This window comes from Eschscholzia californica, unplaced genomic scaffold, assembly GCF_041429995.1.
Source record: "Eschscholzia californica isolate CP2 unplaced genomic scaffold, dmEscCali1.0.p SCAF_6, whole genome shotgun sequence".
Classification (NCBI taxonomy): Eukaryota; Viridiplantae; Streptophyta; class Magnoliopsida; order Ranunculales; family Papaveraceae; genus Eschscholzia; species Eschscholzia californica.
Window position 1 is genome coordinate 40,296,203 of NW_028238483.1, and position 13,467 is coordinate 40,309,669.

Below are 13,467 nucleotides of genomic sequence, written 5' to 3' on the forward strand. Positions count from 1 at the left end.
AAATCAATTTAAAAAAAAAAATAAAAAATTTAAGTAATGTGGGGTGGATCACCTTTTTAGGGAATCCACCCCTAAAATATAAGTAAAGTTGCTCTTAGTCTTTCCAATACACTAACTATATTATATATAGTTATAAAATTTCAAAATCTTCCTTTTCTTTGTCTATTATTTTATTGAATTAATTCCTATATGGCCCCCTACTTTGTGACCAGTTTCCGTTATGGCCCCTTTTTTTTCGTAAATTCAAATATATGTCATTACTATCCTTCTTAATAATAAATTTAAAACATTAAAGAAAAAATTATTTCCACCTCACCCCTCTCTCTCTCTCCACCTCATCTCTCCTTACACCTCACCTCTCTCTCTCTCTCTCTCCAATTCACATCTCTCTCTCTCCAACTCACCTCTCTCTCTCCAACTCACCTCTCTCTCTCCAACTCACCCCTTTCTTCTCCGGCAAGGTGGCCGGCCGGAAAATTTTCCGGCCGACCACCTTCAAACCTAAAAAAAAAAAGAATTCTCTCTCCTCTCTCTGCAAAATTTTTTTTTTTGAAATCTCTCAACTCTCTCTCTTTAAAACTCCGGCGAAGGGGGTTCCCCTTCGTCGGAGGATCTGTTCACGAACAGATCTATACTTTTCCGGCCGGCCACCTTGTCGGAGAAGAAAAGGGTGAGTTGGAGAGAGAGAGGTGAGTTGGAGAGAGAGAGGTGAATTGGAGAAAGAGAGAGGGGTGAGGTGTAGGGAGAGATGAGGTGGAGAGAGAGAGGGGTGAGGTGGAAATAAATTTTTTTTAATGTTTTAAATTTATTATTAAGAAGGGTAGTAATGACATTTACCTGAAAATAGGGGGCCATATTTGAATTTACGAAAAAAAGGGGGCCATAAAAAAAGTTGGTCACAAAGTAGGGGGCCATATAGGAATTAACTCAATTTTTTTTTTCGCGGAGGTGTGTGTCTGACATAACAGACAAGAGTAAAAGTGGGTATGTTCTTTGGCATTTTTCCCCTGAAGTATTAACTGAAGACTATTTAGCATTGGATTGAATAACAATAAAATGTCCGGCATTAACCATTCTAATATCGTCTTGAAAGTGTCATGTGTGTGTGCTCGCACCCTTAATAATGAATAAATAATAGAATAAATTTGAGAAACAAGTAACAGACCTTTTGCATCAGTCATTTAATGAATCATTGATAGGCTGAATCTTGTTGGGTGCTACCCAATGTCGCACCGTGTTGGTTAATTACCTTGGTTGCTTCGAGCAGAATGTCTTGTTGTGCAGAGTAAAATTCATCTTTTCTCTATAAACAGGACGAACATAAAACACATTACTCAAAGAAGAAAAAGAAATACCAACAATTAAATCGATAAGTGTAAAGTTATGTATATGTCAAAACCTCAAGATTTGCTGCTCCATGTTATAGTAGTTTGGATGTAAAGACAATTCTAAATTCAATTCGACCAGTTTTTATGGAGGAAAGGTTTTGACAAGTTATCATAACACACATAAAAAGTATTTGGGGATCTCCACAAAAAAGTTACAACTTACAAGTATATCCAAAAACCCAACCTCCAACATAAAACCACTTCACTATGGGCTAGACGACATATCCTTCATCGGGTGTCAAATATACTCTGTTTTGTGAAGATGGTCCCTAGAGCAGCTTATGAGACCAGTTATAATCTTATCTTGTGATTGTGAAGTTGTGATTATGCCTAGGTGAATCAGAGACCTTTATTACAAGCCATTGGAATGTGGAAAGTGACACCCAATCTGACTTTAGGAAACAACTATAAAATTCTTAAGGCCCAAAATCCTTCTTTCAGCATCCGAAGACAGATCAAACATAAATGGTAACAATTGGAAACGCATCGGAGAACAACATGAAGCACAAGAATTTAAGGAAATTTTACTACTACAATTAAGGATAACAAACTTTAACTGGTACCAAGAAAATTTACCATTTGCTTGAGATTGTATCCGATGGTCAGCTCTGCAAATGAATTTTCTATCCGAGAAAGGTAACAGTAAGGAAGCTCCTGTCCTAGGAAAATCTTTGTGTTCGACCTCAGCATGGACTTTATATCCTCTGAGATCTGGGGAATCTTTTCGAAGCTATCAATTCGCAAAGGAATTTTGGTCAATATAGCACGCCATTGGGCTCGTGATTTGTTCACAATCACCTATAACAATTTGCATTGCACATACCAAACTTTGTTATTATATTACTGAAGCACCTAGAAACAACCATAATATAAGTAATAACACTCCGTACCTTCCAGTACTTCAATACCAATTTGACTAACTTCTAGAAAAAGAACAAAAAAAGTGTTGAAGCAGTTATCAAGAAGGTGAACCAGATAAGTTCTCAGAGCATAAATGCAATAGACTCAGTAATATGCAAGGGTAGGTGCACATAAGAGAGGTCATTCAGGGGTTGAACAATAGTGCATGTCTACGTCAAGGTCAATGTAATTCTTGCATGAAATAGAAGAACGTGAAAATGCATACCTGACTAGAAAATAACGAATTCGGAACAATAACAGGAAATCTCTCAACGCTTAATAACGACGTGGTAGTCAGTCCCATATCTACCACTTTACCTTCTACAGAACCAGCCTGCAAAAATTATAACTAGTTATAGACTTATAGTTTATGGAAGAGCTTGAAAGGACTTCAATAGTAATACTAACGGAAAAGGGTAAAGAAAGCTGATACAGATAACTTAAAAGTAGAGGAACACAAACTTTTATGCGTAAACCCCTATAGAGCAAACAGAAACTAGCTACTAGGCGTGTGCTAATGTTATAACATGCCAAAACTTCTTCTAATCTCTCCTCCATACAACAGTCTCACACCTATCTCCGTCCTACTTATACTATCAAAGTAGAGACCATTCCAAAGGTAGATTTGCAAGTGCAAGAAATGTGAATATTCACAATGCCCAGTATTTTACTTCTATAGAAGAGAGACGCATCACTCAATATTTTTTCTATTGACGAGAGGCAGAAATTATACTAGCAAAATACTGCCAAAACTCTAAACTAGTGACATTTGTATAATATCGTAACAACACAGTTAGTAAATTCCTAGAATTTTCTCAAAGACAAGTTGAATACAGTTATACAAGTATGTTAAAAATGAGTAATGACATATAGAAAAGTTGCCAGTTCAAAGTCGTCCAGTAGTTTTCTATCAAGACTCACGTAACCTATGTGCGATCAGGCTACCTGGCCAGTATTTAATAAATTTTATACTAAGATAAAGGTGCAACTAATTTTCACCTACAAATGTCCATAGAACTTCTGAGATGTATTTCAAGTTATAATGTAGTTACGTTAACAAAATGCTCTTCGATTGATATAGAAGGACCAAAGCATGCAATAAACATAAACTGATCAACTTACTTTTATGGTATCACCCAGTGAAAAGGGCTTTGAGAACTGCATGGACAATCCACTGAGCATATTCCCAAGGATGTCCCTAGCAGCAAAGGCAGTGGCCACTCCTGCAACAAAGAATCAAAATGAGTCAGTCACTGACCATAATGAACATAAAAATATTGCCCTCTAAAAATTAGCTCTTTTGGTACAAAGCAAGTCTAAGGAAGTAGTATGCATGTAGAAAATTTTTACACACCCTTAGAATAAGTTTTTACAAACTCTCAAGACATGGATATTCAGTTATTTAATGTTTACTTAGTCTAGGAAAACTTCCAAAGCAAAGAATACATGCAGCTCAACTGATGTGTTACTCTTTACTAATACCTTATAAGTCATTTTTTAGAATAGATGAAAAACATATGAAAATGGATAATCAAATAAATTGCTAAGAAAATATACCTCCTACACCACCAACGGTCAAGATAGACTGCACTGCAACACCACATGCCTCAGCTAACGCCATCAGTCCCAACACAATCAAACCGACAGAGGAGATTTTGTCTAAAGCTAGCAACTTTTCACGATCAAGTCCAACTACAACTTGAGAAGCCAAAGCACGACTGAAATAGTTCGATTTCCACCTATAAAGGAATGCTATAAATGCGATCACCACTCCACCCCTCCACGCTTCTGTTACGTATTGAGATGTGATAGTACTGGGAGCAATCATAAAGCCTCTGACATAAAAAAATAGTAAAAAACGTATGATTAGAAACTAAAAAGAATTGGAGAATTGTACATCAAAGCCAAAATCTAACTATGCATGACGAAACACACAAAGCCAACTCACAAGTAAGTGAATGCCATGAAGGTGACTAGATAACGAACAGGATACTCCAATGCGCCCCAAACGCTTTTCTCGTAGGGATATAACTCGTCGGATATGTTTCCCGATAATAAAGCAGCAGACCCTTGCAGTGAATACTTGTGAAGTTTTCTTAATACTCTTGGTAAAACCATCCAAGCCAATAAAGTACCAGTCAAAGTCCCACTAACAGGAATAATAACATTGTGTAGATAAGGATGTGAATCAAACAACTGATGAGCATAAGGAAAGAGTTCATCAGATGCTTTTTTAGCCTTGTCCCCCACATAAACAACAGTATCTTGCACAGATTGCCAAGAATTCTTCAAATCACCGACCCAATCCCTATCAATTACATTGCCGGTATCACCATCCGATCCGTTGAGGAATGAAGCAGCCGAGTACTCTGTCTCTCGAGGGACATCGCGGCTTTTGCCACCAAAAAACGACGAGTATGCTCGATATGTGCTACTAGCGAATAGAGGATGAATACTATTCCAAGAATTTAACTTCAATAACCCATTGTTCTGTAAGCATTTACGTGGAAAAGAGGAGACAGGTTCGCATCTGTAACGCCTTTTGTCGACAAGAGATTGAAAAGGTGCAATTCTAGAATTGGTATTTGTACTAAGAAAACGAGATATACTACTTGGGATCTTCACATTTATAGTTTGATTGGTTAAATTTGTTAAGTTCATGGAAGAACTGTAAGTTTGTGAAACATGAGTAAACCCTGATTTCAAAAATGATACTCTAGCTCCAGCCATATTAAGTCTTTTGAAGTTCTTCAACCTCTAGATTTCACAAGTCACATTTATCAAGAACAACTTGGAATAATACTTGATCTTTTCTGCAAGTCAAACACCAAAAATTAAAATAACCCATTATTTAGAAGAAGAATAAATAGATATAAAATTATCAATTTTCTTATCATAATCCGATTGAGCGTCCTGAGTATTTTGACCTAATTCTTTTGACTGTTTGACATAATCCGAAGTTATCAACGCTGAATCTTCATAATTTCATTCCTATTCTAAAATTTCCTAATCTGAGATCAAACAAGTCAACCATTGATAGATAATGAACTAAAAAACAATTGGAAATCATGGAGGACAACTAAGATTAAAGAAATAAAGTAATTGGGGGTTTTGAGTTGCTTATAGTTGGATGATCAACATAACTTGGAATGTAAAGAGAAGTGGATCTCGAGTTAGAGATTAGGGTTTTGGGTGCTTACCTGATGGAGCTCTGGTGTGCCGGAAAATGAAGAACTGTGAAAGAGAAGAAAGCGGAGAAAATTTGCTGCTCGGAAAGAAAAACAAAAAACAAATTTTGGCTCAATTTGAGCCAACCCGTCGGGTTTCCTCACGGTCACTATAGAGATGTAATGAGCACAATAATCGCCTAAAGCCTCGATCTCACGACCTCATGGTCTTAAGAGGGGTGTCCAAACGTTACACCAAGGAGAGGTGGACGACAGGACGGACATGTAGGGCATGTTTAAGAGATGTTAGTTTTCCAATATAAGAGATTGACTTCTTAAAAACTACTCGTCAATGTCGAGAAAACAGTTGACTTTATTTGACCAAGATTCTAGTGAGTACCTAAAATTGAATAAATGGTAAGGTTGATTCAATTTTTCTGTGGTTGGGTATTAGATCTCTTTTATTCGTAGTTTAACTTAGACGATTATCGTGCTTATCACATCTTAATGATGTATCAATGTCATGTAATGACTAACGTAAATCGTAGTCCGTATTCATAAATAAAAAGAAAATTTAACTTTAAATTTTTTATACCGACTGAAAAGAAATGGTCTTTAAATTTGTCCAACTTCAATTTGGTTCTCATGATTGTATTGTTAGTCAAATTTAACCTTTAATATTGTTTATTTATTTTTATTTATTTTTTCATGAGTATTTTTTCCTATTATGTCTTTTTTTTGTCATTTCTATTTTTTTGATTTTTTATTTCTGCTAAATGTATTTGGTAGTTATGACTTCTGAGTGTATATGATCACAATTTAAGATTGTGGTAATGTTGATAACAATTTATCACTCTTCAGATACGTCTTATACATCTAAGTGATATCTTTTTCCTTTCTCAGTATGGTGATATTCTTCTATCTTTAGGGCTTCTTTAGACTTCTTTTTTGTTTTATTATCAATGAGTATTTGGGTATTTGTTTAAACCATTGTTCACTTCCATTTTCTCTGTTTTCATTTTCGTGTAATATTGTATTATTGTTTTTATTGATAGAATCACTTTCCTTTCTCGACAAAAAGATAAAAGGAAAAATAAGTTCATACGTATGAGACTTGAATAATGTGGCAATTTTTAAGTTAGGTATCTTTTGTGTCTCGTGTTTTAGATTACGTATATATATCATATACGTATTCAAAAGATGATAATGGTTTTCACTACAAAACAATCAACACAATTATAATAAGGTGTGAAAATAGTAGAGTAATTTTTTCTTGAAGAAACATTTTCTTGCAAATAATATGTTTCACAAACATTTTACTTTTCCATTATTTGTTATAATAGTGACAGAAAAATGTTATTATTTCATAGTTGTTTTTCAACTTGACTCTGTCTCTTCTCTGCAGGAAGATGTGGGAGCAGAAGAAAGGGAAGGGGGGGAAAGTTGAACAGAATTTGGTCATTTAAATCAAGACAATCGTTTTCCTTTTAGAGTGATGTAAGTGTAACCATTGACCTTCTCCATAACTTTAAAAAACATCACTGGAAGATAATATGAAATCAATTATAAAATGTACAACACTTTTTTGCTACTGATATCTATCGAGACCACATGATTTTCTTTTTGATGAAAGGAGACCACATGATTGATAATGAGTTATAATATTGTGCATGACTTTGAGATTGCACACAATAATTACAATTTTGACACTTTTAACATTACAACACACAAGCCAACAATTGGTAGTTAAGTCGGTAATTGCATCTACTTCGCAATGCAGAGGTCTTAGGTTCGATCGAATAGAAGTGCAGATCCACGAATATTAGACTTGGGTATAAGTAAAATAGTTTATGTGGACTTTAGGCCATTTAATTTGTAGGTCATTGAATTTCATCGGCCTTTAGGCTAGTAGCAATTCAACAGTTATCGTGTTTATCACATCGTATCGATGAATCAATGCCCTTGTATTGACCATTGTAGCCAATATTAAAAAAAAAAGTCCACAGGTTTTAGGTCCAAAATAAAATTCAAAAAGGGATTAAGGTCCAATCTTCCCAGAAAAAGAGATTTTAATCCTTTTCCCTTTTAGAAGAAACATTGTTGATACATAAGTGTTATGTATGACACATAAAAAAATGAAATAAAACATGAAACTTTAACAATAAATAACACGTTATTTATGAAACAAAACAAGAATCAGTAAACAGAAAAACACTCTAACTTTGACATCTAGACATACTTTAACTATGCTAAATGTGTTTTGTTGTAGAAATATACGTAATTGATACTAAATAACGTATGTATTGCGAAACAACTAGTAAGTTTGAAATCAATCGAAAAAATCTGAGAAAAAGAAGAAAGAGAATTTTGGAGATCGGTTTTCAAAAGTGAGTTTTTTCTTATATAAAAGGTTATAATAGGTATTATGATTAAATAGAAATGATAAAGATCTGTTTTTCTATATAGATGAGTCAATTTAGACTAAATATCCATTATAATTATTATTTTGGCTTAAAATCCTATTTTAATATTAGGATGGATGTTTAGGTGTAGATTTTTGGAGTAGGAACCTAGAAATTATAAAAAAAACATTTCAACACAAAAACATAATTGAGAGAATAACTATTATTCCACTATAAAGGCACCACACTTCTAGAGATCAATTTACGAACAAAATCTCATATATTTTTTTGTTGAAGAGTCATATCTTTCTTTCGAAAAAAATAAAATTTTCTTATTCAGATACAACCTTGAGTTGAAGGAGAAAAATGGAAATCCTAAAGGTCAAAAAATTGTGAAGTGGTCAAGGACCTTTTATATAGGCTTCCTCGTCTAGGGGATTACTTGAGGATACTTTTCTTCTGGAATCGGGATACTATGGCAGGTCACTATCTCGAGTAAATTACAGACGAATGACGCGTCCCGTGTCCAGGACCAGATAAAAGAGAAAAAGTGAAAAAAATTTCTCTGTAAATCAAATTTATTTTATTTTCTCGCTCTAAATCTGGCCTGATCACGCTACCTCATCGGGATTCATCCTGGAGAGTTCTCCGAGACAATGACATTTTCCTTCCTTCTTTCCTTCTCGCTCTACAAATACAGTGGTGATAGTATGCCCGACGAGTATTCTGAGCACGGTACTTGGACGAGCACAATCTGGTGATAGAAAGTCGGATACTTTTTTCGGTAGATCGTGTCCCGGCAAGTACTCCCGTCGGTATACGCTGTTCAAGTTCTCCCACCGGCATTCAGTGGTCAGGATACTTATGGGCATCACTTTTGCTACAAATATCTACAGTGGCTGTCCACCACTTAAGTGTTTACACGGGCACCAATATTTCTCCGAAATTAGTTACAGTTGTCACGTGTCACACATGCAGCTGTACAATATCTTTGATGGCCGTCTTCACTTTTACTCACAGGTGTCCAACTAATGGACATGTATTTAATTGTTATATAATTAGATCATCTGACAACATAGTACTCGTCTAAGGCCCGTCAATGTCAATATGTTACTTTTGAGGGGTTAAAATGTTAAATGCTATATATGGTATTCTTTTTTGTTCTTTTGATGAAAATATGGTATTGCCTAGTGATTGTTGAAGCTCGGAATCCGATCCCAAAATCCCACTATTTTTTTTTTGAGAAAACAGTTTGTTGGTTGTTTTTCCTCATGCAATTAACACAAAAATAAACACAAGAGTCACAATGGCCAAAGATCTTAGGTTGTGGTTGATATCAGAGAAATACTGCTATAAGAATAAAAAGTTTCTACTTTCTATGAAAAGTCTTCTATGAAATTTATTACGTGGATGTAAAAGTTATTTCATTTGGTTCTCATTTATTATTCCGTAGAATTACAAATCCTGTTATTTGATTGACAATGAACTTCTATCAATATAATAGTCAATTAAGAGTTTTTATTCACTTTTTATGTAGTCAAAATGACATTTTTACTTTTATATTGTCAAAATTACATTTTCACCTTCATGTTGTCCAATTTACACTTTTTCCTTTATGTTGTCCAAAGATATTTTACCAATATAAAAGGATAAAAATGTCATCTTAATATAAAAGTGTAGACAAACTATTTTTACAAGATAAAGGGAAGAATGTCTTTCAGACCACATAAGGGTAAAATGTCATTTGGTATTATACGAGGGTAAGAATATCATTTGGACAACTAGATAAACATGACATTTAGTAAGAAGGTCGAAATTGTCATTTGTCCGATGTGTAAAGTAACAAGGAATTGAAAGTGGACTATATCACTTGGAGATTTTATATTTTAAGACCCAATGTCATACAAATAATAACGATTTTTATTTAATTGATAATACGTCTTCGCGTTATCTATTCATGAGTATATATCGTATGCAATGTAACGACTCTTTATACATGTTAGATCAATTTCTGCATCTCTGGACTTATATTTTTTGGGTTTGCTCCACTATTCTAATTTGCACAACAAATGATACATGCTTACAAGGAATTGAAAGTGGACTATATGTAACGTCCCGTGCTTTCGATTCAGAAAATATAAGACTAAGGTTAGGCGAAGGGCCATTTGAAGTTTAGAGAAAGTTAGGACAAGGACTAAATCAACAACTGGTGCAGAAAATAGGGTGTTTTCTACGACCAGGAAATATTTAGGGGCTGCTTTGCAAGTTTATAGAAATTGAGGGACTAAACTGTAAATTCGAGTGGATAAGTTGTAAACCAAAAAAATCAGATTTTCTTCCTCTCTTTAAACCGACTGAGATTAGGGCTTAAGCTCAAGGGAAGAAATTGATTAAGATTGAGAGTTGGGTGAATTTTAAAGAGAAATTTTGAGTTCAATCAAGAAGTAAGTGTTGTTCTTAAGCTTTTTTGTTTAGGTTTTTGATGGAAACTTAATTTTCTCTCTCTATGATGTTGAATTGAGTTTTAATGGTAGTTTTCTTTACTACTTGAAGAACTTGGTGAATTGAGGAGGAATTGGAAGAGAATAATCAAGAGAAAGCTATTGAAATCGATTTTATTGGAATCAAGGTAAGAAATTTTGATCCCTATGGTTGTATAATGAATTTTTAAGGGTATTTCCTTACCTTTATGTGTGATTCTATGATGTTAGTTAACTTAAAGAGTTATGAAGTTATGTATGAAGAATCAAGTGGATGAATAGGTCAAGACTTGATGAAAAACAGTAGGTTTAAGAACAAAACTGCTACTGTTTTTGGGTGTTTAGACAGTCTTAAAGGCTTCGGAAGAATTTCGAGTCTTCATAGATATTATAGCTCGTCTCGTTCCGATTCCAGAAACATATTATAATGATTATTCGGAGTTCGTATGAGGACGATATGATGGTTAGAGTATGCAGCATACGAGCAGTAAAACTGATGCACTGCTGCGTATCTTTTAGGTTTTTCCGGCATGTTTTAGTCGTAATTAGGAGAAGACACCTGAGAATGAAACGCTAGGAGTGAAGTTAACTTTCCGAAAACTTAAGAATCAGTTGAATCGGATTAAAGACTAAAGAGTATTGTTTGTTTGAGTGCGCAGTGCGCAATTAAGACTACTTTGTATGTTTATGCATTTTGGATACGGTTCATTCGGATTTTAGCAAGAGAACCGATAGAAATGTTAAAGGGCATAAATATACTTTAAGAGATATATGATTCAACTTAATTAAGTATGACAACGAAAGTTTTTAAATGGTCGAAAGTACTCGGTATAGTCGATTTCGTTACAAGGAACAACTTCGGAATAGTTTGGTTTATAACGGGACCTAATATAGGTTGGATTTGTATATTAAGGGTGTGAATAAGATATTCTTGTTGTCAGAGTGAAGGTGACTCTTGTTCCTTGTACTTTCAGCAGGAAGCGAATACTACGTAGAGGAGAGACCCGAGGAGTCCGAATCTCAGGTGGACGACAACGAACCGGAAGTGTACTACATCTGAGGTAGGATCCTATGAATCTTACTTGGAGCACGGGTATTCCCCGTTACACCATTTTATATATATATTTAGTTTTTATCTTTTTCTTTTTCTTTTCCGTTCTTTAGTTAAAATTATGACATAATATGCTATGGTGGGAATGTATGTGGTGTGTTGTGTGTTATGGATGTTTATCTTTTAAAAACAAATTGGTTTTTCTGAAAAATAATCACATGGAGGCGGAATCGCTTGATCTGTGTGATCGTTTTGTGTGAATTGTAAACACGTGGTGGCGGAATCGCTTGAGCTGCGTGTATAACATGGAGGCGGAATCGCTTGATCTGTGTTACGTGTATTGATTGTTTGACGTCGGGCATTGGTTGGTCCCCTTGTTTATATTTCTGTTATGGATTAGCCATGAATTCATGTTAAGGGTTACACTCGGTGCGTGTGGCCAGCCGTTTGGTAACGACCATTCTTGTTTACCCGGAATGGGGTCCGAGAGAGATTGGGAGTTGGGGTATTCCGACCCTTGGAGTGATTAGGGGACTGACCAGTGCCATGTTTGTTTATTTATTCTGCTAAGCCACTGGTGTTTGTGGTTTGAATTCTGTATGATATGTGATTGATACTTACAACATTTTCACCGAAATGAAATAGGGTGCTTACCCGAGTTTTCGTAATAAGAAAATACTTAATCCCTTAAAGTGGACACTTATAAAAGCTTGGCTTTAAACAGGGTTTACCCTACCTTGAGAGACAAGAAAGCTCTTCTCCTTTGGGTTGATGGGACCTTTAGGAGGGCTCTGTTCTTGTAGCTTTGGGAGCCTATCAGATCATTTAATATTATTATAGGTTCATGCATATGTTTGGGTATTCTTCGAATGGTCAATGAGTTACCTTGCGAGGAAGCGTCAGATCTGGCCGGAGATAGGACGCGCCTCAAGACGAGATAATTGTATCGCCGTGGGTATATGGCTCTACTAAGCGACGATACTCTTATAGTCGTCTGGGTAAGTCATGACATATTCTAAGCGTATCATTGTTTGGGTGAGATTTACTATTCGATGCGTATTGAGATCACAAGTTAGCCCGATGGGCGATGATGACGAAGGGAGAGTTACGGAAGCTCTTACCGGGGTATTACGTGGATCCATGTGTACACTGCAGTAGTCAACTGTTCGATAAGGCGCCGCCTGCCTACGTACTAACAAAGGCCTAACGGTTCTTCCTAGCCGAATAGTAGGTGACCCCGACTGAGGGCGTATTCAGTCATGATCTTGGTAAGCTAGAAGAATTATCTTGCTGTATTGCCTTGCTTGATGTGCATAATATCTATTTGTACTATTGTATCACCTAAACTATTGTTTTATTAAAAGGTTGATGTGTGGTGCGGGTAGGATGTCTAGGTATCCTACTGAGCTAACTTTCGAGTTATCTCACTCCTTCATTTGTTTTTGTTCAGGTACTATAGTTCCAGATCGATCTAATCTTGCTTGTGAGCAACTGGTGATGTGAGATCGATTTGTTTTTGTATATTTTGAAGTTATGTATATTATCAGAACGAAGAATATATATGTATCACTGTAGTATATAGTAGGTGCGAGATGTTTGGGGTTTGTAGTTTGTTTTGTCGTGATATGAGTTTATGTGCATGTATATATGTATGTTTTGGCAGGTTTTACAGGTTTTATAGACTCAATTTACAGAGGAAACTCTGCCGAAATTTAGTCTCGTCTTTTTGACTTTTAGTTCGTTTTCAAAAACTATGATTTCTTATTAGATTTCCGCTGCTTCATTTTATTTGTTTGATAACAGAGATAAGTGTGTTGGCTTTGGTTTATTTTAGAAACTCTGTTTAAGCGAGACTGAGACTTAGTTTCTTTTATAAACTGCCGGGCAAACCGTGTCTCGGAACACGGGGCGTCACACTATATCACTTGGAGATTTTATATTTTAAGACCCAATGTCATACAAATGATAACGATTTTTATTTAATTGATAATACGTCTTCGCGTTATCTATTCATGAGTATATATCGTATGCAATGTAACGACTCTTTATACATGTTAGATCAATTTCTGCATCTCTGGA

General features: G+C 35.3%; 1 protein-coding gene and 1 long non-coding RNA gene across 2 annotated transcripts; one reads left to right on the forward strand and one right to left on the reverse strand.

Annotated features, from left to right (window-relative positions):
* Positions 1–1,015: 1,015 nt before the first annotated feature.
* Positions 1,016–5,658, reverse strand: LOC147534831 (mechanosensitive ion channel protein 1, mitochondrial-like). The gene is made up of 7 exons (XM_086645389.1): positions 5,489–5,658; positions 4,237–5,101; positions 3,846–4,123; positions 3,411–3,511; positions 2,515–2,622; positions 1,965–2,186; positions 1,016–1,303 (listed from the first exon to the last, which is right to left on the reverse strand). The coding sequence occupies exons 2-7, from the start codon at positions 5,016–5,018 to the stop codon at positions 1,190–1,192; spliced, it is 1,605 nt and encodes a 534-aa protein (XP_086501515.1). The 5' UTR covers positions 5,019–5,101; positions 5,489–5,658; the 3' UTR covers positions 1,016–1,189.
* Positions 5,659–10,166: 4,508 nt separating this feature from the next.
* On the forward strand, positions 10,167–13,099 carry LOC147534832 (uncharacterized). The gene is made up of 4 exons (XR_015227219.1): positions 10,167–10,301; positions 10,411–10,486; positions 11,312–11,398; positions 12,839–13,099. It is a non-coding gene; the product is annotated as an uncharacterized LOC147534832 (long non-coding RNA).
* The last annotated feature ends 368 nt before the right edge of the window (positions 13,100–13,467 follow it).